The 21644-nt window shown below is 48.6% G+C and overlaps 1 protein-coding gene across 10 annotated transcripts in view; it reads left to right on the plus strand.

Moving 5' to 3' along the window:
* Nucleotides 1-2518: 2518 nt before the first annotated feature.
* Ampd3 (adenosine monophosphate deaminase 3) overlaps nucleotides 2519-21644 on the plus strand; it is a 46130-nt gene continuing 27004 nt past the window's right edge. The window contains exons 1-3 of one of the 10 annotated variants that reach the window (XM_031387860.1): nucleotides 2808-2917; nucleotides 8422-8590; nucleotides 12474-12699. In XM_031387860.1, the coding sequence (XP_031243720.1) occupies nucleotides 8572-8590; nucleotides 12474-12699 (245 nt within the window). In that variant the 5' untranslated portion in view covers nucleotides 2808-2917; nucleotides 8422-8571. Of the gene's footprint in view, nucleotides 2639-2744; nucleotides 2918-3135; nucleotides 3497-3722; nucleotides 3827-7202; nucleotides 7482-8247; nucleotides 8591-8919; nucleotides 8940-12473; nucleotides 12700-21644 lie in introns of those variants that run through there. The other 9 variants (XM_031387865.1, XM_031387862.1, XM_031387858.1 and 6 more) reach the window with 9 other exon arrangements.

Genomic DNA, 21644 nt, shown 5'->3' on the forward strand with positions numbered 1-21644 from the left:
ATAAAGCATGTCAGTAACATGATTAAGAAACACCCTTAAAACATAGTGGGGGCTTTACAGTCTTTTTTTTTTTTTTTTTTGAGACAGGGTTTCTCTGTATATCCCTGGCTGTCCTGGAACTCACTCTGTAGACCAGGCTGGCCTCAAACTCAGAGATTCACCTGCCTCTGCCTCCCAAGTGCTGGGTTTAAAGGCGTGCGCTACCACTGCCCGGCATACAGTCTTTCAAGTAAAGGGGATATTTTTTTAAAAGGAGATATTTTAAGAAATGAGTCACATGACAGGAATTTCTATAGAAAGTGACATTTGGACTGTTCCTGTTATGTAAGTTCAAGGGCAAAATGAAATGTGTCAACTTTCCCCCTTTGTCACAATCTGCATGTATGTGTCAAAGCCAGAAGTTGTCTGGTGTCTTCCTCAATTGCTCCCACCTTCCTTTTTTGAGACACAGTCATCACTGAAGCTGGAGCTTGTTGAAAGTGTGCCCTGAAAGAATACTTTAAAAAGAAAAACCCACAAACTTTTTATTGATTCTTTGTGGATTTCACATCATGCACCCCAACTCCACCCATTTCCCTACCCCTCCATATTTGCCCTCTGCCCTTGCACTCCCAAAGAATACAAACCAAACCAGCCAAACAAAAAGAAAAAAATCTCCCTGTAGAAGCTCTGATGTATCACAGTGGGTATCACACTGTACTCTTTTGCCCACATATCTTTTACTTGCAAATGTTTATTGCAATGAGTCATTGCTCTGGTTCAAGGTCTCTGGCTTCTGCTACACTATCAATACTGGATCCCCACTTGACTCCTCTTGGATATTATGTTGAGGCCCTGTGTTGTGGAGATCCTGCAGCTTTGGATCTGCAGCTTTGGAACTGGTCCCTTCACGTGTTCCAGCAGTTCATAGATGGGGTAGATGTTGGGGTGGGCCAACTCAAAGTCCTGGATCTGGGCCTGGATGGAAGCTTAGTTGGTCAGCCCACCAGGGCCAGCTCTCCTTTTTGCCCAGGTGAGGAGTGGGGCCAGCTCTTCCAGTTGCTGCATCTGATGAGGGGCAGGGCCAGCTCTGCACAGCTCTCGATGTCAACATGGCTTCAGGTGGCAGTCCAGACCAGGGATGTCTACACCAGAAGCACACTTTCTATAATCTTATAGATTTACTATCTCAATTTTAGAATGTATATTTTAAAAATAATTGCAAGAATAGTTGATGAACTACTCATTGAGAACATTGATTTCATGGACAAAATCATTTTCCTATGGCTCTTTACATTTACAAAATTGGAAGGTGCTATTTGAGCAGAACTATAACTTAATAAGTTCAAAGACAAAGCTCTGTTTCTTTGTGTATCTATCTTCTTAGGAAACAAATAACAACAGCCAGGGTCCTGGAGAGATGGCTCAGCAGTCAAGAGCACTTGTTCTTGCAGAAGATCCAAGTTCTAGTCCCAGCACCTGCTCGGTGGCTTGTAACACCTGTAACTCCAGTTCCAGGGGATCCAATGCCCTCTTTTGGCCTCCTCATGCACTAGACACACAGGTATGCACAGACATACATGGGAGCAACACATTCATACACAGAAAATAAATAAAGCTAAAAAAATTAACGTTCAGCAAAGTAGCTAGCTTTTTGTTTTGTTTTGTTTTGTTTGTATTTGCTTTTGTTTTGTTTTGTTTTGTTTTTAAGACAAGTTTTCTCTATGTAACAGAGCCCAGCTGTCCTGGACTTGATTTGTAGACCAGGCTGTCCTCAAACTCAAAGAGAGCTACAGACCTCTGCCTCCTGAGTTAGGATCAAAGGCATGCACTACCAAGCCTGGCCTAGCAAATTAGTTTCATCACAGTTCCTTCACCAAGCCGATCATGGGCAACTTTAAAGCAAAAAGAAAAGGACACAGCATGCTGATTATTAAAAGGGAAATAATTTCCTGGGTTGATGGCATATGACTTTAATCTCAGCATTCTGGAGGCAGAAGGAAGGTCTATATAGCAAATTCTAGGTCAGCCAGGGCTGCATAGTGAGATCCTGTCTTTTTTTTTTAAACTATTGGTTCATCTTTATCACATCTTTAACATTTTAAGTGTGCTATGTAATGTATATTAGCAGTCATGTGTGTATCATTTATAAATATGTAGATTGCAAACATCAGGCTATGGAGTAAAAGGAATAAAATTTGGTGCTTAAATAAGGTAGCTGTGAAGTGAGTGAAGCAAGTCAAAGGTGACTTCCCAAAGTGGCTTAAAGTGGGGATGCTTGGGTGAGGTCCCTGGTCAAGACTAAAAATACGGGTAGGCAATTAGGAGCTGGGCCTAGGAATCTCTGATTGAGATGCACCTGGTGCTTTACAGTATTCTGGGCCTGAGACTGAGTTTAATAGCTATCAGCAGGCAAGAAGCTATTAAAACCACCTGGACAGGCCTGAATTCTCTGAGTTAGCTCCAGAAATCATCCAGGGAGTCGGCATCTTGAGACTCCTCGGAGCAGGAGCAGTATAATGGAACACCAGGCCATGGAGGCTAAGAAACCGGTCACCCAAGTCTGTGGAAACCAGCAGCGGCAGGCACCCGGTGCTAACTTTGGGAGCTGTGTTCCAGGAAGGAAGGCGTGGTCAGCAGGCTGCAGTACTGGGAAAAGGTGAGCAAGGGTGCACAGAAAGCTCCCGCTGGCCTTGGCAACTCAGAGGTCATTCCGGACTTTGAGGGGCTGGCATAGAAATCAGACCTCAAAGGACTGGGGAACAAGGGCGTGTGTGTGCGTGTATGTGCGTGTGTGTGTGTGTGTGTGTGTGTGTGTGTGTGTGTGTGTATACACGCGCGCGCCCGTGTGTGTTGGGAGGGGCGGGAAGGTGATTCAAGGGACCCGTCCAACACCTGGAGAAAAACCAACGCTTGCTAGTCTGTTCAGCTACCAAGAGTAAGTGTCTTGGAGGGGATCAAGCCTCTAGATTATAGTTTCGGGGGGGGGGGGGGGGGGGGAAAGTCCGGGTGGGGAGGGAAGGAGGAGGTGGACAAACACCTTGGGGCGCGGTGCTGTTGCAGCTGGGTTGATGGCAGGGAGGCTCAGAGCGGGTATCCCTGCTGGCATCTGACTCGGGACTGTGTCGCGGCCCCGCGGAGCCGGGTGGAGCCGGGCTCGCTTCCGGCCGAGGACAGAGAGGCCACCGCGTCCGGGTGCTTAGGTTTCCTGCTGGCAGCGCGGCCCAGCGCCTCGGGTAGCTGCGGGTTCTCCAGGTAGTGCGCGATCCCGCCGCGCAGGCTCTCTGCCCGGCCACTGGGCCCTGCCTCACCGCGCTCAGCTCGGTCCCCCACCAGCCGCGGGCTCCTGCGGGGCGGGCACCCGCTGCGAGCGCGGCCTGGTCGGGTCCAGCTCTGCGTACCCGGCCGCGCAGGCGTCAGTGCGCTGCTGCCGCTGCCCTGTGCGCCTTGCCTGGCGCGGCACCTGCGCTCCAGCCCGGCAGCCGCCCCCACCCCATGGCTCTGCCCTCCGAACCCGGTGAGTGCGCGCGATGCTGCGCCGCTGACCTTGGGCCGGCGCTCTGTACCCAGTCCCCTCTGTGCTCAGAGACCAGAACCTCCGCAGCAGCTCCCACCTCCAGAGCCTGTTCTCTGTCCCGTGCTGCCTTTCCCTACCCAGCGGTGGCCTGGGCTCCTGGCCTCCGGTGAGCCTGAAGCATCTCTGGTTCCTGGCTGAGGGGAGATTCTCAAGATTTAGGGAAATTAAAGGAACCGGGTATGCTGGCTTTTGAGCTCCCGGACAAGTTTCTAGGTGCCCGAGCCTCGCTGGATGTGTCAGACTGGGGTGAACTTCTAGGTGGAGGCAGAGGTATGGACGGAATGACGGGTCCGTTTGAAGCCCCCTTTCTTACCTCCGCTATCACTGGGCAGGTCACTGGGAGGAGTACAGTCTTGTGCTCTAGTAGGTTGGTTCCGCCCTTGAACTTCCTGCAGCTGCTTTAAAAGAAGATCTGCTAATGGCTGGTCTAGGTTGGCAGAGGCCTGTGATGTAAGATTAAGAGGCCCCATAGTAGATGTTTTCTAACGGGAGTGTCCCCAAACTGTATGTGGCTGGAAGCTTCTTGGTGACAAATAAGCAAAGTTACTGGAGTAAAGCTGACAGCAGTAGGGCCAGCATGGACCTGAGCAGTTGTGGGCTAAATGGGAACCCTTTAAGACATGCTTTCCCTAGATACAAAGAGTCAATGCTGAGTTGCAGTGATGGAGCCTCTGAGCCTGGCAGACAGAGCCTCTGTCTGCTCCAACTCTATCATCACCTCCATCTCTGGGGGAGTGTTGATTGCAGGCTGGGGGGTGTGGGGGCGTGGGGGGGTCGGCCTGTCCAGGTTGCAACCTGGGGGGACTTGGCTTGCTCTGAAGAGGCTGGTAGTACCCGGTCCTCTCTAGGTGGGTTGGTGTGAGAGACTGACCTTTCAGGCCTATCCATCCCTAGTCCAGCCTCAGACCTGAAATCCTGGACACAGGTGGGCTGGCTCTCACCAGCACTGCATTCTTTGAGATAAAAGGGTTGCTTTTCCTTTCTTACTCTTGCTGAGTCCCTCTTCAGATGGCCTCTGAGTCAATCCCAGATTTTGGCAATACTTTGGGCAAGAGAAATGTAGGCTTAGAATTTAGTTGGATATACTTTTCTCTCCCAAAGCAGTTCAGTGGCCTGTTTCTGCTGCCAAGTATATTAATCTCCTGTTTCCTCCATGTGCTGACTGCAGTTCTAGGAGAAGAGACAATGGCTCTGTTTTTTAATACACAGTATGAGGAGCTAATGAGAGTACAGCCTGATGGCTGGAGTCCAGGATGTGCACAGTCACTAAGAAGTAGAAAGGATAGAGGAGATGACCCCCCCCCGCACCCCCTCTCCCCTCCATCTGGCTTCACATTTAAATATGGCTCTTGTCTCCCTGTACCATGTAGGAGCTTGGGAGAGTACCAGCTCCACCATGGTGTTTGATAAATGTCAAATAAAAGGAGTCAGTGTCTGGATGAAACTTCACATTCGTTTTCCCTGCTGGACTCTCTTGTATCTGATGTCAGGATGATGAAGAAGATAGTGATGCTGACAGATAATACCTACCAAGGACATATGCTGAGCTAGGGATGAGTCTAAACAGCTCTCATGTGCTGCCTGACTAATCATGGCTTCTCATGGCATTGGTATTTCCATTACTCCTCTTTTATAGGAAATAAAAAGCCACGGAAAGTTTCATCATCTACCTAAGGCCATATAAATAAGTGGTGGAATAGGATTCAAAGCTAGGTAGTCTGGCTTGATTCTATGTTCTCAACCATACACACTTGAGATCACCACAGGAAAATGACCTCTGCTTAGACCATTCACTCCTCTGTTACTTATGTAAACATCTACTCAATGAGTGAGTGAGTGTGTGTGTGTGTGAGTGTGTGTGTGTGTACTGAGTACTTAGCACTGGGATATAATTGCAAATGAGATAGGTGATGTGTACGGAAGTGATATTTTCCAGGTGCCCAACTCTTGTCATACATATCTCGGAAACAAGAAGGAAATGGGCCCCTCTGGGCAAGCCTGTGCCTTGCCTTTAGAGAACAGAGTGGTGTGTCTCATGATGAGACATAATTTGATTCCAGCTTTTGATGCCACACAGGGACAATTAAGTGATAAAAACGAACACACCCTGGTCTCTGGAGTAGGAGATGCAGGCCTCAGGTCTTGTTATCATAGATCATCCTGAAATCCACTCAGGAGGGGTCAGGAAGGATGTGAAGAAGCTGGGGAGATGGCTCAGTGGGTAAAGTGCTTGCTCTTCAATGTTGAGGACTTGAGTTCAGAATCCTAGAATACACATAGGATGTGGGTGTGTCGGTGTTTGTGGGGAACCCCAGCACTAGGTGGACAAGACAGGCTGATCCTGGGGCCTCCTGGCCAGGCTAGCTGAACAGTGACCAGCTCAGTAAAGAGACCTTGTCTTAGAAAGATAAGGTGGAGAGTAACTGAGGGGACTGACATCAACCTCTGGCCTCTGCATATTCAAGTGAGTACACACGCACACTTGTATACTACACACACACCACAGTATCCCACCCTGCTACGGAACTGAGGTTTTGAGCATGGGATGAGCACTTCTCAGTCCAGTGAGGCATGTGGGCCACAGGGAACAGCAATATGCCAGTCTCAAGGTAAATTGTGAGGTCCTGAGCATCACTGGTTCTCCTGAGACAGAGCTGTCCCTGTTCATTTAGCTCTACAGAACCCTCAGCTATTGTTCCTCCCTTGTCATCAGAGCAGAGCTGCCTCAATGCTCTGTCTAGACCTGCTTGATTTGGCCTCACACCTTTAGCTTGGCCTCAGAATGTCAGCTTTCTCTAGATTGGAAACTGCAGACCGAGTGGAAGGCGTTTCCCAGCTCTGATGCCACGGGATATTAATAGGTGTTTTTTCCCATGGTGGGATTGCCAGTGAAGTGTGCTAAGTAGCTTTGTTTACTGCAAGACTTCTCACGTGACTATGCTAGTAGAAACTGTGTGGAAATCCCTATAAGAGAAAACAGTGTTTTCAGATCTTTCCTTTTGGAGCCTACAGACTGCATTTTGTTTAGACCAAGGCCATCTAGAATCCCATTAAAGTTGGAGAATAAAATTACCTGAATGTGTTATAGCCATGGTCCAGGATGCTCTGATCACTTCTCCCACATGCCCTCCCCTTCCCAAAATGCCAGGAGTGAGAATAATTTGTTCTACTTGTCTTTTGACAGAACGTGTGTGTGTGTGTGTGTGTGTGTGTGTGTGTGTGTGTGTCTGTCTGTCTGTCTGTCTGTCTGTCTGTCTCCAAAGGCCAGAAAGGGTGTCAGAGATGTAAGTGGTTGCTTAATATACATGCTGGGGGGGTAAACTCAGGTCCTCTGGAAGAGCAAGAATCACCCTTAACCACTGAGCCGTCTCTTTAGCCCCTTGACAGAACAATTTTAAGGGCTTGCCTTCCCTTTCTTCCATGTTATAAGCATTTTGAATTATTTAATGAATAAACATTGCCCTCCTTCCAGGTTGTGTGTAGCCTGCTGACTGTACTGTTTATGAGACAGTTGTGTGGACAGGTGGACTGTAATCTCAGGATTGCTGAAGCCCAGCAGTGGGTCACATGTCAGCCCTGTAATCCTGCTCTGGGCTCACAGGAGTTACAGTGTGGGCACAGCAAGGCACAACCTCTCCATTGGCACGAGGAGGTGACTCAAGTCCAAGACAGGGCTACAGCTAGCCTCCTGGTAAACAACTGACCCGTCCTTTCTGGACTCCTCTCCTCAGGATTTCAACAGCACCATAGAAATAGCCATCTCACTCAGGGGAATTTCCTAGAGCCACACAGTTTGTTGAAGTCACTGGAAGGCTGTGTGTCTCCCCATTCTCCTAAGGGGCTGAGCTTTGTGTCTGTGTTGTCCTCTGTGGGCCGCTTCAGAAAGCACAGGGATAGAATCCTGTGTGCACTTTGGGAAGTTACTGTGAGTAGTGGCAAGAAGGGGATAGCAGGGGTGAGCTTGGGTGGGCCAGGTGTGGGGTGCTTCTGTCTGTGAGTGTGGTATATAAACATTCATGTGCAGTCAAGTGTGTATGTGTGTTTGCGTGTTGAAGGGAGTACAGCTTGTCAGGTTATCTAGCCACCTTCGGTGTATGTGTGTGTGAACTTCTTCATCTTTTTTTTTTTTTTTTTGAGTCAGGGTTTCTCTGTGTAGTCCTGTGTTCTGGAACTCTCTCTGTAGACCAGGCTGGCCTCCAACTGAAGAGAGTCACTTGTCTCTGCCTCTGAATGATGGATAGTGCACCATCACATCTCTTTTAGGGAAGAAAGGGAGAGTACGGAAAGGCTTTTCACCTCAGCTGCCTGCCCTTCGGCCGCCTGCTTCTATGCTGAGGCCGCCCCTTATTTTAGGCTCGTTCCTTCCTAGATAAGGAGGAAGCACTTCACAGTCTTTTCCTCTTGGGGGGGAGGAAGGAGGAGGTAGTGTTGGGCTCTGGGTTCCTTGTTGACTTGTGGGAAGCCTAAAGGGGGGTTGTTTTGCATGAGGGGGCTTCTGAGAGGGTGCAGAGCAGTCCCTACTGTAGATGAATCCCCTTGATGAGGTGAGACTTATGGTCCCATCAATCCTAAAGTGGGAAAGTGGGGTTCATACCAGAAGCAGCCAGACTGATGCCATCACCGTCCTTCCGTCCGTCCCTCCTCAGCTTTCAGAGGAGCCTGGGCGTTGGAGGAAGGGCAGCTTATCTTGTGTGGTTGCCCAGGAGGGCAGCGGTGCTGGCTGCTTTCATTTTTTCTGGTGAGGGCTGGGAGCTGGGCCAGGACGTGGTGTTCGGGATCCTACATCCATTTTGCCTTGGATAACTGGCAGTACCTAGGCCTTTAGGGCTTTTTGGAAATTTTCCACTTGCATTTCGTATTCGCAGGAGAATTTCCAGCCCAGACTTTTCCTGCACACAGATATGCAAAGCAGAGACCTCCCGCCCCGGCAGCAGCAGCAGGCAGGACTCAGCTAGCTACTCCTGCTCTGACTCAGCTCCGGGCAGCACGGCTGTGTGGCATCCTCAGGATCACTTATGGAGACACCAGGCTCAGGTCTGTGCCATGGGTTCTGCATCGAGGTTCTGGCAGGAGGAGGGAACAGGTTTGTTAGTGTAAGGCAGGATTTTGGTGGCATTGGGCTTCCTTTCTGGAGGAGCCAGAGTACTGTGCAAAGTTATTGTTTGTTGAAGTTGGGGGCATTTTAGCTCTTTCTAACTCTGGAACAATTTGTTCACGCTCATTAGAGGGTGTTGTTTGTAACAAGATAAGCTGTTATCGTTAGCTGGCTGATGCTGGCCAGTTCACAGTTAAGCCTTACAAGTCTCTTGGCTTCAGTTGGCAAATGGTTGAAAGCCAGGCATGATGGGGCAGCTGGAGCTGAACTCTGCTTGGCATCTGCAAAGTAGGCTTTCCCTGGCAAGACTGGCCTGGCAGGTGCTAGTGGCTTGAGAGGGGAGGGATGGCAGAGTGTCTGTGTAGGATGGCCAGAAGGCAGAAGAGGTGCTGCAGGGTTCGAGGCCCACTCAGGTCCATTTGCTCATAGGTCCACTTATATAAATGGGACCACGTGAATGGAATGTCCTCACCAGTTGGGTGGGAAACTCATTGTAATCTTTAGCGATTCTTACAAGTTTTGAAAAGAAAAGGGACTTATGGGAGGGGCATAGAAGAAAGAGACTTTGTGTGTGTGTGTGTGTGTGTGTGTGTGTGTGTGTGTGTGTGTATGTGTATGTGTGTGTGAAAAATGACCAAGTAAATCATCACGTACATGTATGAAAATGACAAAATGAAACCTGTTTTTGTTTGTTTGTTTGTTTGTTTTGTTTTTTGAAACAAGGTTTCTCTGTATAGCCCTGGCTGTCCTGGAACTCACTCTGGAGACCAGGCTGGCCTCGAACTCAGGAATCCACCTGTCTCTGCCTACCAAGTGCTGGGATCAAAGGTGTGTGCCACCACCGCCCGGCAAAACCTATTATTTCATACAATGAATTTACACTGATAAAAATTTAAAAGAGATAAAGGAAAGGGTCCTACTGGGAAGCACCACTCTGTGATCCTGGAGTCTCTCATGAGCTTGGGGGGAATGCAGTATCTCCATTATTGTTCTCAGCCTCTTCGTAACAAGGAGCATGCATCAACTTCTCAAGGGGCCCAGTTTGAGGAAGGCAGGTTCAAGCTAAGGAAAAAGGAGGAGGGGCCCTGTGTAAAGAAGACACACTATGAGGAGTAAGTTTGGTTGAGTTGGATAATAAAACCGTGCTTTAGAGGGACAGAGATGGTAGGCTGTGGTGTGACAAGCCTCAGACATAGGGGCTGTCCCAAATGCCCCTTCCCGAAGGCATCCAGAGTTGTGTGTCTGGCTCAGGTGGAGGGACTGGCTTCCACGAAGGATAGGAGTTAGGCAGAAAGGGTCCCAGTGATACAAACTCAGAGCAGTGATCTTTCTGGGGGGTCAAGCAGGAGAGGGCCCAACAGTCAAACTCTGGAGGGAAAATCTGACTTAAGTTCTCATTAAGTCTTAAGCCCACCCATTTTATTTCTATTATCTTAGTATCTTAAAAAGGAAACCAGCCAGGCATGGTGGTACACATCTTTGATCCAGCACTCAGGAGGCAGAGGCAAGCAGATCTCTGTGAGTGAATCAGTCTGGTCTACAGAGTGAGCTCCAATCCAGCCAAGGCTACACAGTGAGATCCTGTCTCAAAAACCAAAATGAAAATAGAAAATGAGATTAGTGTAAATTAATTATTAAAATAAGATATTCCAGATGGGTATAGCAATTTATATATTATAATCTCAGAAGACAGGAAGCTGAGGCAGAAGGATTGCTGGGAATCTAAGGCCAGCTTGGACTAGAATGAACATCAGATTAGTTTGGGCTATATAGCAAAATTCTGTCTTAAAACCAAAACAGCTATCTCTGCCATGTGGGCATTTTGAGTGTGTAGCATCTCATGACCTTACTTGTAAGGGGATGCTTTTTTATATTAGTGTAATCAAAGCATAGCACAGCTTTGTGTCTTAATTCTGTGTTTGTTTGTTTTGTCAAGACAGGATTTTCCTGTGTGTAGCCCTGGCTGTCCTAGAACTCTCTCTGTAGACCAAGCTGGCCTCGAACTCACAGAGATCTGCCTGTCTCTGACTCCCGAGCACTAGGATTACTACCCAGCATGTATTCATTCTTTATTATCTATTATTTCGCAGGATTTTAAAACTATGGCTGCACCATCCCTTTACTGTTTGCTTCATAGCAATCTTTCTCAAGTGTGCATCTAATTTTGACATTTAAAAGGTCTTTGCATAAACAATGTAGATAGATACCTCCACACAGTTTCCTTGGTTCATATTATTTTCTTAGTGATTTAAGGAAGGCTGGCTTGGTTCCAGTCCTGCATCTGCTGCTCTTTGCTGCTCTGTGTCTACTGAGAAATGGTGGACTGGGAATTAGGGACCATCCTGGCCCCCTCCCCTGTCACCTTGCTCCTGAGCCTCTGCTCTGACAGCACTCAGCCTCCCACACAGCCAGCCTTGCTCCTCTCCCTCCCTGTGGGGACCAGGCTTCTGCTTGTTCCTGGCTGAGTGCTGCTCCTCTCTGCTCCCTGCACCCTCTCTGTTGGGCGCTGAGGTGGTCTTCCCTTACCCTTTCCCTCTTATCTTCCCTGGACTGAGAAACCCAGGGAAGGCACATCCCTGGGGTGTGGGGGAGGGAGGGAACTGGTTGCAGAGTCAAGACCACAGGTGTGACTCTGACTACTCATTACCAACCTGCTTTCCCCCTTCCTGTGTGTGTCATGAATTAGCCCCACATGCCACAGAGAAGCCAGTACGCTGAGCCTCCGGCACAGGAAACGTCTCTACCACCTAGAAAGATGCCACTTACAATAAGAGTGCCTTAGAGACCATTTATTACCGTCCATCGATCCCACAGATGAGAAAAATTTGAGGCCTAAGAGCGACTGACCCAAGATGGCCTAATGAGTCCCGCCCCGTAATTGCTTCCTGTCCTTGACAGACAGCAGCAAGGCCACCTTCATCTACCCTGGCCAACAAAACCACTGTGTCTTGAAACAGCCTTAAAGGAACTAGTACTAGGTCGGGGGTGGGGTGGGAGAAATCAACCCCCCCACCTCAACCCACCCCACCCCACCCTACCCCACTCTACCCCAGCCTTGCCCCACTCCTGCGGAAGGCATCAAACTGTGGACAAGGTGTATTCACTCAGTATATGTGGTCAGGACCGGGAGAAGGAAGGAAGGAGAGGTGGTCAGCAGCTGATTAGAACCTTCCATGGAAAGAGAGAAAGATGGGGAGAGCTTTTTTTTTTTTTTGAGGAAGTGCATTTTCAGTTCAGAATGTTGCAGTTCAAAGCCCTTAATGTATTTGCTGTCTCCTGTTAGATAGTTCTGGAAGGTATTTTGGTTTCAGAGGCCTGCTTTTCAGCACAAAGCCTCATTTCTTGCATGAAGGGTGCTCCTGGATTTCCCAAGGCTCTGCAGTTCTCTCGTTGGGCCAAAGCTCACTTTTAGCTCTGAGGTGGACCTTCCCTCTGGGAGGAGCAGGATGAACTGGTGGAAGGAGGGTACTATTGGCCTCTCAAAGTTTGGAGAAGGATTGTAGAGCCCTCTCCCGACCCTCTCAACTTTGTAAGTTAGGAGGGTGGGGCCACCCATCCCCAGATTGGAGAAACGGAAGAGCAGCGATGATCAGTTTCTGAGCGTTCGCTGCTTATGAAATGTGAGCCATCCTGTGTGCTTCACACCCAGTTACTTAAGCTAATTGTGAAATCTGGTCTTCTGGGCTTGCTCTGGGAATCCATCACCACATCCACAGCTGACCAAGGAGCAGGCCCTCAGGTCACGGGCCTTTTGTTCCTTATCCTGGGGACTCGGGACATCCACAAAGCCAGGAAGGCTTATATTTGTTCTTTCTTTGTCAGCCGAGATGCCTCGCCAGTTCCCCAAGTTGAACATGTCCGATTTGGACGAACATGTCCGGCTGTTGGCGGAGAAGGTGTTCGCTAAGGTGCTCCGAGAAGAGGACAGCAAAGATGTTATGTCCCTGTTTACTGTCCCCGAGGACTGTCCCATCGGACAGAAGGAAGCCAAGGAGAGGGAACTACAGAAGGAGCTGGCAGAGCAGAAGTCTGTGGAGACAGCAAAAAGGTTTGTTCCCATGATGAGCTTCCATGTGTGCAGAGCTGTGAGACCTGAGCCGGGACCCGGGAGCTGACTCGGTCTTGGGTCTTCCATGCTTTTTTTAACCAAGGCCACTTAGCTTGCTAGGTATTTATTGAAGGGTGCCTTGCTGCTTTTACCTGCTTGAAAAGATCAAAAGCCACAGTTATGTTGTGTGTGTGTGCGTACATCTGTGTGCACGTAAGCATGTGCATGTGCATCTACACGTGGAGGCCAGAAGTCAACCTCAGGGGTTGGTCTTCAGAAGCTGGCTACCTTGTATTTCTTTTACTTTCTTTCTTTCTTTTTTTTTTCTTTTCTTTTTTTTTGGGGGGGGGGATATGACCTTTATTGAGCTTATCCACCAGAGTGGAAATAATGTCTGTACAAAACCAAATGTTTGTTACTATAACTTCTGCATTTCTTTTACTTTCATTCTAAGTTACATGTAGACATGTGTGTCTGTGTGTAGGCATGTACATGTATGAGTGCAGATGAATGAGGAACCTGACTGACCCCCTGGCAGCTATGAGCCTCTTGGAGGGGGCTTGGATCCTCTAGAAGAACAGAATGCACTTTGAACTGCTGAACCATTTCTTTAGCCCCAGCATCTCTATATTCCCCCCGTCTCTCTCTCTGTCTCTCTCTCTGTCTCTCTCTCTGTTTCTGTCTCTCTCTGTCTCTGTCTCTCTGTCTCTCTGTCTCTCTCTCTCTGTCTCTCTCTCTGTCTCTGTGTGTGTGTGTGTGTGTGTGTGTGTGTACTGTGTTGAGAAGTCCAGAAGGTGGCACTGGCTCCCTTGGATCTGGAGTTACAGGTGGTTGTGAGCTGCCTGGGCCAAGGCCTTTGGAAGAAGCAATCCAAGGTTTTTAACTGCTAGAACACCTCTCCAGCCCCCACCTAATTTTGGGGGGTCTCTTACTGGGACCTGGAGCTCTCTGACTAAGTTAGCCTGGCTGACCAGTGAACTCTAAGAACCTGCCTGTCTCTGCCTCCCATGTCCTGGGATTATAAACACAGTACCAGGTCCAGCTGTTTTCATGACTTCATGACTGTGCAGTAGACACTTGAGCGACTGTGCCATCTCCTGACTGCCCTGCTGCTGTGGTGGCAAAGACACCCCACATAGCATTTCCCTCTTCAGGAATTTGAGGATTTGGGTAAAACACCAGTCTTACTTGTTTTCATTTTTTTGTTGACGTGTCTCACTGTTTGCTGAGCACTGCGCTGGGACTGAAGATATCACGATGTATACTATAGATAAAGTTCCCATTCCATGGAACTTTACACTGGGTGGGGACAAGAATTAAGTAACTGTACAAATTAGTCAAGGAATGACAAGTTATGACAAGAACTGGGTTGGTCTGAGTCTAACCATAAAATAGAAATGACTCAAATACTAGATCTAGGATTTTAATGTGAGGAATTGGCTACATGTTTCACAAAGAGCTGAGAAGACAAATGGGGAGAGAGGTTCCTAGAGATGTCAAGAAGTAGGTGACAGTCACCACACCTCTAGGTGACATAGACAAGAGAACGATATAGTGGGGTCACCTGGCAAAGCGGGAGTAAGCAGCAGCTGAAAGCTGCTCCTGGAGCTGAGACGAAGGGCAGGGTTCTGTCCCTAGCATTACCCTTCCTGGACCTTATGGGTTCTCCCCGTGCCTGCCATTGACCCAACCTAGTTCAGAAGCCAGCTGGTACCCCAGAACAAAAAGGAGAGGGTCTGGACTAGAAGGGAACCAGGGGTTTTACTCATTCAAGGCAAGCCTTCTACCAGCTGAGACTGAGCCATATCCCTCACCCAGAGGCCCCGCCTACCTTTTTTCTTGGCAGGATAGGATTTTGGCATTTCCTTGGATGGATGAAGTTGGTACTTGCATAAAAAGGCAGGGGCAGAGCTTGGCCATCTGTAAGCTCAGTTTCTGCTTTCCTCAGATGGGCCTGGAGCCCCTGAAGGGAAGGGTCATGACTATCCACTGAGTGCCATCCTTGTGTTTGGAGGTAGGTGGCCCCAGACCTAGTGCCATGTTCATCCTCGGAGTGAAAGGATGCAGACTATGGTGTCCCTTGTCTGCACTGCCCTGGCATAGCAAGGGCTGGCCTTGGGGGCTGAATGCTCTGCAGGGCCTTCTATGTGCTGTGAATAGGGCATTCTGGGCCTTCATAATGGAAGCAGGAGCCCCTGGCATTTGGTATTACCAGGAATAATAAGTGTCTGAGGCAAGTTTCCATAGACATCTGCAGAGGGAGTCTGTAGTTTCCCACCAGAGCCCAGGCCCAGGGCAAAATGGAAGCTTTGTTACTCTTGATCCAAATGGCACTCCGTGGTCTCCAGAGAGTCAGCTGCAAACTCTAGAAATGCATTTGGCCTCTTGCTGCTAGGTGGAAGTTGCCTGGTTTGTATCTGCCTGACTCCCTGACTTGGGGACTCCATCTGCCTCTCACTGCCTTCCCAGGGTCCAGCCTAGACCTTAGCCTCACTGGAGGTCTGTCAGCAGAGGAAAGGTATCCCACCTCCCCATTGCCACTTCATCCAGGACATCTGGGTTCTGCCACTCACTAGCATGCTCTGTGACTTTGGACAAAAATAAGAAACCTCTCTGGGCCCCAGCTTCTTCCTCATCTGAAGTGTGGATGATAATGGTCAGTCTTTATGGGGGCATTTTAAAGAATGAGGGAATTGGCATATGTAAAGGCCCAGGACATGCCTACGTCATAGTTCACCGTGTAAATGTTGCCACCTGGCTTCCTGCTGAGACGGGCAGCATAGCACGTGCTGCTGTTGGGTGCTGACAGTGAGCCATGTCCTCCGCCTCCCAGTTTGCATTCCTTTCTTCCTCCTCATGTCAACCACGGAGTGGGTGCTCTTGGTGCCCCAACTTGGCTGACTAGGCAAGAAGAGCTCTTGGGAGTTGGGTCAACTTACACTAGGACTCAGTAAGTGACAGGGCACGTTCTGGGATCTCACACTTTAACCAGGACATTGTCCTGCCCTCTGAAGTGACACCTGATGCTGTTTCCTCAGATGTAACTGTTGCTGCTTCTGAGTGACATGTGGAGGAAAGCCAACCATGGCTTCCCTTCTGAAAGACACCTGGCCCATTGACTGTCAGATATCCCAAGGCCACCTGGGGCTGAGTTTACTCACATGAGAATTGTCTCTTTACTTCACTGCTCAATGGATGTGCCTTTATGTAGTCATTCAGATACCAGCATCTCCAGGTCCCCATTCATAGTGATCCCTGAGGTAAACAGTAACAAGGACCCGTGGGACACAGGTCTGAAAGCAGCCGCAGGTCTCCAGATCCCCAGACTATGAGTCTGTGTTTCCAACTGTGACATAAAATGGGGCTTCTAGTTTGGGACACATGCCTGCCCCACACTCTGGCTGTTCTGAATACCCATGGTCCTTGGAGAAGGCTCTTCTTATGATGCTATGCCTGGCTTCTCTTCTTTAGACAAAACAAAAACACCCACAACTCTTTTTAAATTCAGTACGGAGGCACAAGCCAAAAGCCAAGCTGTGAGCAGAAAAGATGAGCAGCTGCCACCTGGTAGCCCACCATGCAGGACTGCCAGCTCCTGGAACAGGGCAGGGTTCAGGCTCCGCCCCTGGTGGAGCTGGGGACCAACTCAAGGCTGCTAATTGTGTAGGTCAGGGCCATATCTGTAACCAGCAGGACCACTCACTCAGGGTCCTCTGCCTCTGACAATAGCTAGGTTTCTGCTAGGGCCCGGCAGGTGGGTGGGTGGATGAGGATCCAAAGGAGGGAGGATGAGCTTTGTATGAAAGCAACGGGCTCTAGAGTTGCCAGAGGGTCGTGTGACCCCTTTGAGGCTCACATGTGTTTTCTAGTATGTGGAAGGCACAGCTTACAGAAACCATTTTTAAAAAATCCAGAATTTTAAACATGCAGAAAATGACTGAAGCCTGTTCACCCAGAGGGCTGGAGTGGATGCTGTCTAACAACCTAGTGATCTTTTGCTACTCTATGGATCCAGGCTTCACCTGAATCCCCCCAAATCCTGAGCATTGTTTAGGCCTTGATTCTGAGCTTTGTTTCTCAGTGAATAGAACCCATCCTTATGAAAGAGGTTCCACGTACTTGGCATTCTCTACTAATAGAACCCATCTATATGCTTATTACAAACTCTTCCATCCCTTGGTCCAGATTCCTGAGCATTGTTTATCAGTCAGTAGAACTCATTCCTAAGCTAAAGGTCACACAGGTGCTTTGCTATAGACATTCAAGGGACTTTTGATGTAGCCATCCCTGAAATTTTGTTGTCACACGGAGACCTTTCCCCAAAGTTTACCATGTTTAAGATGTATAAGAAAAATAAACTGCTTGGTCAGAGCCAGCATCAGCTGAAGCACTGACCCAGTTTCATACTTTACCTTATCTGACCCTGACACTGGCAGAGCTCACCTCCTACAACCCCATGTGCTGGAACTCAGCCAACTTTGAGACACCATGGAAAATTTTCTGAGCAAGGCATGTGCATGCTAGGGGGCCTCCATTTCTCCTCCCTCTCTCTCTCTCTCTCTCTCTCTCTCTCTCTCTCTCTCTGCCATTCCCATTCCCTTAACTTTTACAGCTGTACAGAGATTATTTGTGTCCCATACAACCCATCCACTCACTGTGTGTACAATTCGCTGGGTTTTAGTGTATTTACTCATATGCCACCAGTATCAGGGACAATTTAACTAAGTAACTGTGTTTATTTGAGACAGGTCTTTGCTCTTTGTTCCTAGCTGGCCTGCTGCTAATTGTACAGCCCAGGCTGACTTTAAACTCATGACAAGACTTCTACCTCAGCCTGCCTCAGCCTTCCCCTTGCTGGGATTACAGGTACACACAACAAAGACTACCTTCAATTATGTGTGTGTTTCTATATACATATGTACATAGACAATATAATCATATGAGATATATATGAGAATAAACATATATATGTATATATATGCCATATAGGTATATGTACTGGTAGATGTACACAAACACACACACACATACAGAGAGACAGAGAGACAGAGAGAGAGACAGAGAGAGAGAAACCACACTGGCTTTGGGCTCATGGTTTTCCTATCTCAGAATCCTGGCATTACAGATATGTACTACTACTACTACTGGCTTTGAACTTTGTGATAATTCTCAGAAGAAACCCCCCTTGAGCTTCTTGTATAGCCTCACCTCTTTTCTCTCCTTATTTTAGGACATGCTCTAATAAGCCTGTACACCTTGCCTTTTAGTGCTATGGCAGAATTGAACAGGAAAATTAAGGATTTCACCTTGGTTGGCCTGAGCCTGACTCCTGGTTTTGTTGGGCAGTCATCAGTGAGGGAGGAGGAGGCAATGGCTATGAAAAGTAAACATGAGGATTTGAAGCCTAGAGGTCTAGAGACACGATGTCTTTAAGATCGTGACTGGATAACATGCAGATGACCTGGGCTATCCAGGGAGAATTTCAAAAAAATGTCCCGTGAGTTCTGACTAAGAGCCCAGGATTTAGGGATTTGATTGGAGAATGCCTTGTACAATTATTTTTAAATAGTCATGATATAAAAGGGGACAGACTTAGGGGGAGGATTTAGCTATTTAGAACATTCCTGAGAATGTTTTGAGTAAAATTGATAAATAGGTATTTGTTATGGATTATGTAGTATAGTTGAAGTACCACTAAGTTATTTTGTTTTATGAAGCTTACTAAGTCAGAGTGCATAGCCCCCTTTTTTAGATTCATAGTTTTTGACAAAGCTTTATTGGAGGCACCCAACTCATCTGTTTTTACAATGATGAGTAGAGACTGCAGATATAAAAGCAAGAAAAGGGGGCTGGGGAGACGGTGCCCTTCTTAAGTGCCTTAAGTGCCTGCTAGGCAAGCACGAGGCCCTGGGTTTGATCCTTAGTTCCCACATGAAGAAGCTGGGCACTATTGTATGCACTTACAGTTGCAGCTCTGCAAAGGTGGGGACAGGAGGATCCTTGGCTTTGCAGGCCAGCCAGTCTGAGTCAGTAGCTCCAGGTACAGCGAGAGACCCAGTCTCAAAAAGGAAGGTGAAGATCCATTAAGGAGGACAATTGATGTTGACCTCTGGCCTCCACACACATAAATACATATACATGCATACCTACTGCACACATGTGCATACATATGAACATGCATTTCCATATCACTATGTATCATATATTTATTACAAATAATTAACAGACAAACAAATAAGTGGCCATAAGGAATGTGCTCCCCTCTGACAACTGGGGTCTTTGGGGAGGAAAGACAGCTGGGAAGGGCTGAGGTAAGTGTGATGAGGCCAGGAGAATACTGTTGAGACAAACGGGTCTGTCTTTGGTCAGTCTGGGAAAGGAGGTCAACCGGCAAAAAGGAAGAGGGAGCTAAGACAGAGAAGGGAGGAGGGGTCTCAGAGTCTCTGCAGCTGATAGGCTCCTGGGTGTAGGAAGGTTGTATGCTCCTAGTCAGCCGCTGTCACCTGGCCACGCCCATAGAGGGAGGGGCCTCCACCCTCTGTTCCCCACACACTCTTTGTAGACAGTTAGGATGGTGAGCAAACAGCATGCCCCATTGCCAGCTGTTCCATCGTTCCATCGTCTCCTCACCACACAGATGCCCCACTGCCTGCTGTTCCGTCTTCTCCTTGCCACACAGGTTGGGATCTCTGGCATCAGGCACACAGCATGTGCCAGCTCTTCTGCTGCTCCCCTCCTTGCACCAGGGGTCCCATTTCCACATGGAAGAGTTCAGTGACCATGATAAGCCATGGAGCCGCTGAGGCTGTGGAAGTGCAGGAATCTATCCCACTCAGTGGCATGCCAAGTGCACAGTTAACCACACTTTGCTGGCTGCCACGGCCAGACTTTAGAGTCTTGCTTTGCGTCTTGAGGTGGAGGAATGACTGGAATGGAAGAGTGTGCCTCGGGGATGGATCCAACAAGCCTGCCATTCTAAAATCCCCGCTCCCTCTTTGTCTCTGTTGCTCTAGTGTTTGCATGCCCATTCTGGATTAAGTGTCTCCTCTGGGATCCCAAAATACTCCATGACATGACCATATTGCACATTCAACATCTGTCCAACTTTCCAGGCCCATCTCTGTGGTCCTACTGAACCCACGGAATCCGGGGTTATGTCTGATATACCTGTCACTACCCAGAGCCTGGCCCTCAGGCTTCGAGAGTGGAGTCATGAGTGGCCCCTTGCTTCATTGTGCATTTCTGAGAGCTTGGTAAGAGGCTTGCTTTGGTACCCCTGCCTGGCTAACTGGCCTTGAGCAGATGCACCAGGGCATAGGCCTCAGAAGCTCTGAGAAGACCCTCCATACAAAGCTCTGGACTTCGTTTAGTACGTGAATTTGATGTTATAGGATTGCTTTGGAGGGGGGAGGAGGGGAAGCAGAGTAGGAGTGGGGACATGATGAATGGCAGGGATAGGGAAGGGTATAGCCCAGGTGGGGACTCTGAGTGGGTACAGGGAGATAACATACCAGGTTACCTAATTGTCTGAGAGCCTGGCCAGCAAGAAGCTCCCTGTGGCCTATGAGGATCACCTGACTAAGGATTGATGAAGCTGCTTCCAAGCCCAGGCCTCAGGCTTGGTATGAAATTGGTGTGCTCACTGTGGCATACCCGGCCAGCTCCTTAGCAAGCTGGGTATTTCTGCCAGGTGGTTGGAGGAAGGGAGGATGTGCCAGAGTGAACTGGCTAACCCTGGTGCCCTAGAGGCTAGCACAAGGTATGACAGGTGTGGTGTGGACAGACGGTTGTGTTCCTGGTGATGAAGTGCTTTCTGTAGGCGGTAACAGGTCGCACTTTGTTCGGCTCTGAGTGTTTGTGTGTCTTGCACTGGCCTGGCCAGGAACAAGTGTTTGGTAAATGTTCGTTGAATGACTGTTTGAATGTTTATGGCTTGCTCAGGAATGTAGGCAGCTCTGTCATTGGAGGTATCCAGGCTAGGCTGTTTAGGAGAGAGCTGGGTACATAGGATTCACATCTCCCTACCAGAGACCCCCCTGGTTCTCTAACTCTGCTAAGACTTTTGGTACTTCTGTGTGACTTTTTATTATTGTGACACATGCAGGGCTCATACCGCCTCTCATGGTGAGAGGGTGGTTTGTGGGAATGGCATATGTGCACACACCTACATACACGAACGCTGTGTGGATACTAGTATACTAGTCTATGGTCCACTGTGGGCAGAACTGATTAATTAATCATTGTGCATATGTGTTAGTGTGTGTGTGTGTGTGTGTGTGTGTGTGTGTGTGTCTGCATATGCATGCATGGTCCATGTATGAGGGTTCTCGGATCTGAACTTATGACAAGAAATTCACCCCCTGGGCCATCTCTCCATACCTGTAGGCAGAATTTTTAAACTGTCTCTCTCTGCCAAGATGTCGATCTCTGGTTTCCAGACTTTGTGAATGTAAGCTTTCCTGTGATTACCCTGTAGAAGAGTCATGGTCTCACCTTAAACTAGGGAGGTTGTCATTGAACCGGATCTAATTACAAAGGCTTCAAAACAGTGCTTTTCCAGACGAAGCACAGCCAGGAAGACTGGGAACACAGAACACTCAGGGGTTTCCTGACACAAGGCTTACCTCAGGGATCAGAGTGTTGTCTGTGGGGGGCTGTGGTGACCTCTGGCCAGGTCACCAGGAAACTGGGACTCTCAGTCCTAACAGCCACGGCAGGCAGCCTGACTATCTTAAAGATGAATTCTTTCAGAGATCCCAGTGTAGTTGATGTCTGTTTTGGCTTTTGGGTGGCCTGAGCATGGATTTCCGCCAATCCTAGCTGACCATCTCACCTACAGAACTGGGGACTCACAAATGGGCATGGGTTCAAGTTGTCAAATCTATGGCAATTTGTTACGCAGCAGCAGACAACGGCATTCTACTTCCAGATGCCAGCTCAGTGGT

The sequence above is a fragment of the Mastomys coucha genome, unplaced genomic scaffold (genome assembly GCF_008632895.1).
Source record: "Mastomys coucha isolate ucsf_1 unplaced genomic scaffold, UCSF_Mcou_1 pScaffold21, whole genome shotgun sequence".
Lineage (NCBI taxonomy): Eukaryota > Metazoa > Chordata > Mammalia > Rodentia > Muridae > Mastomys > Mastomys coucha.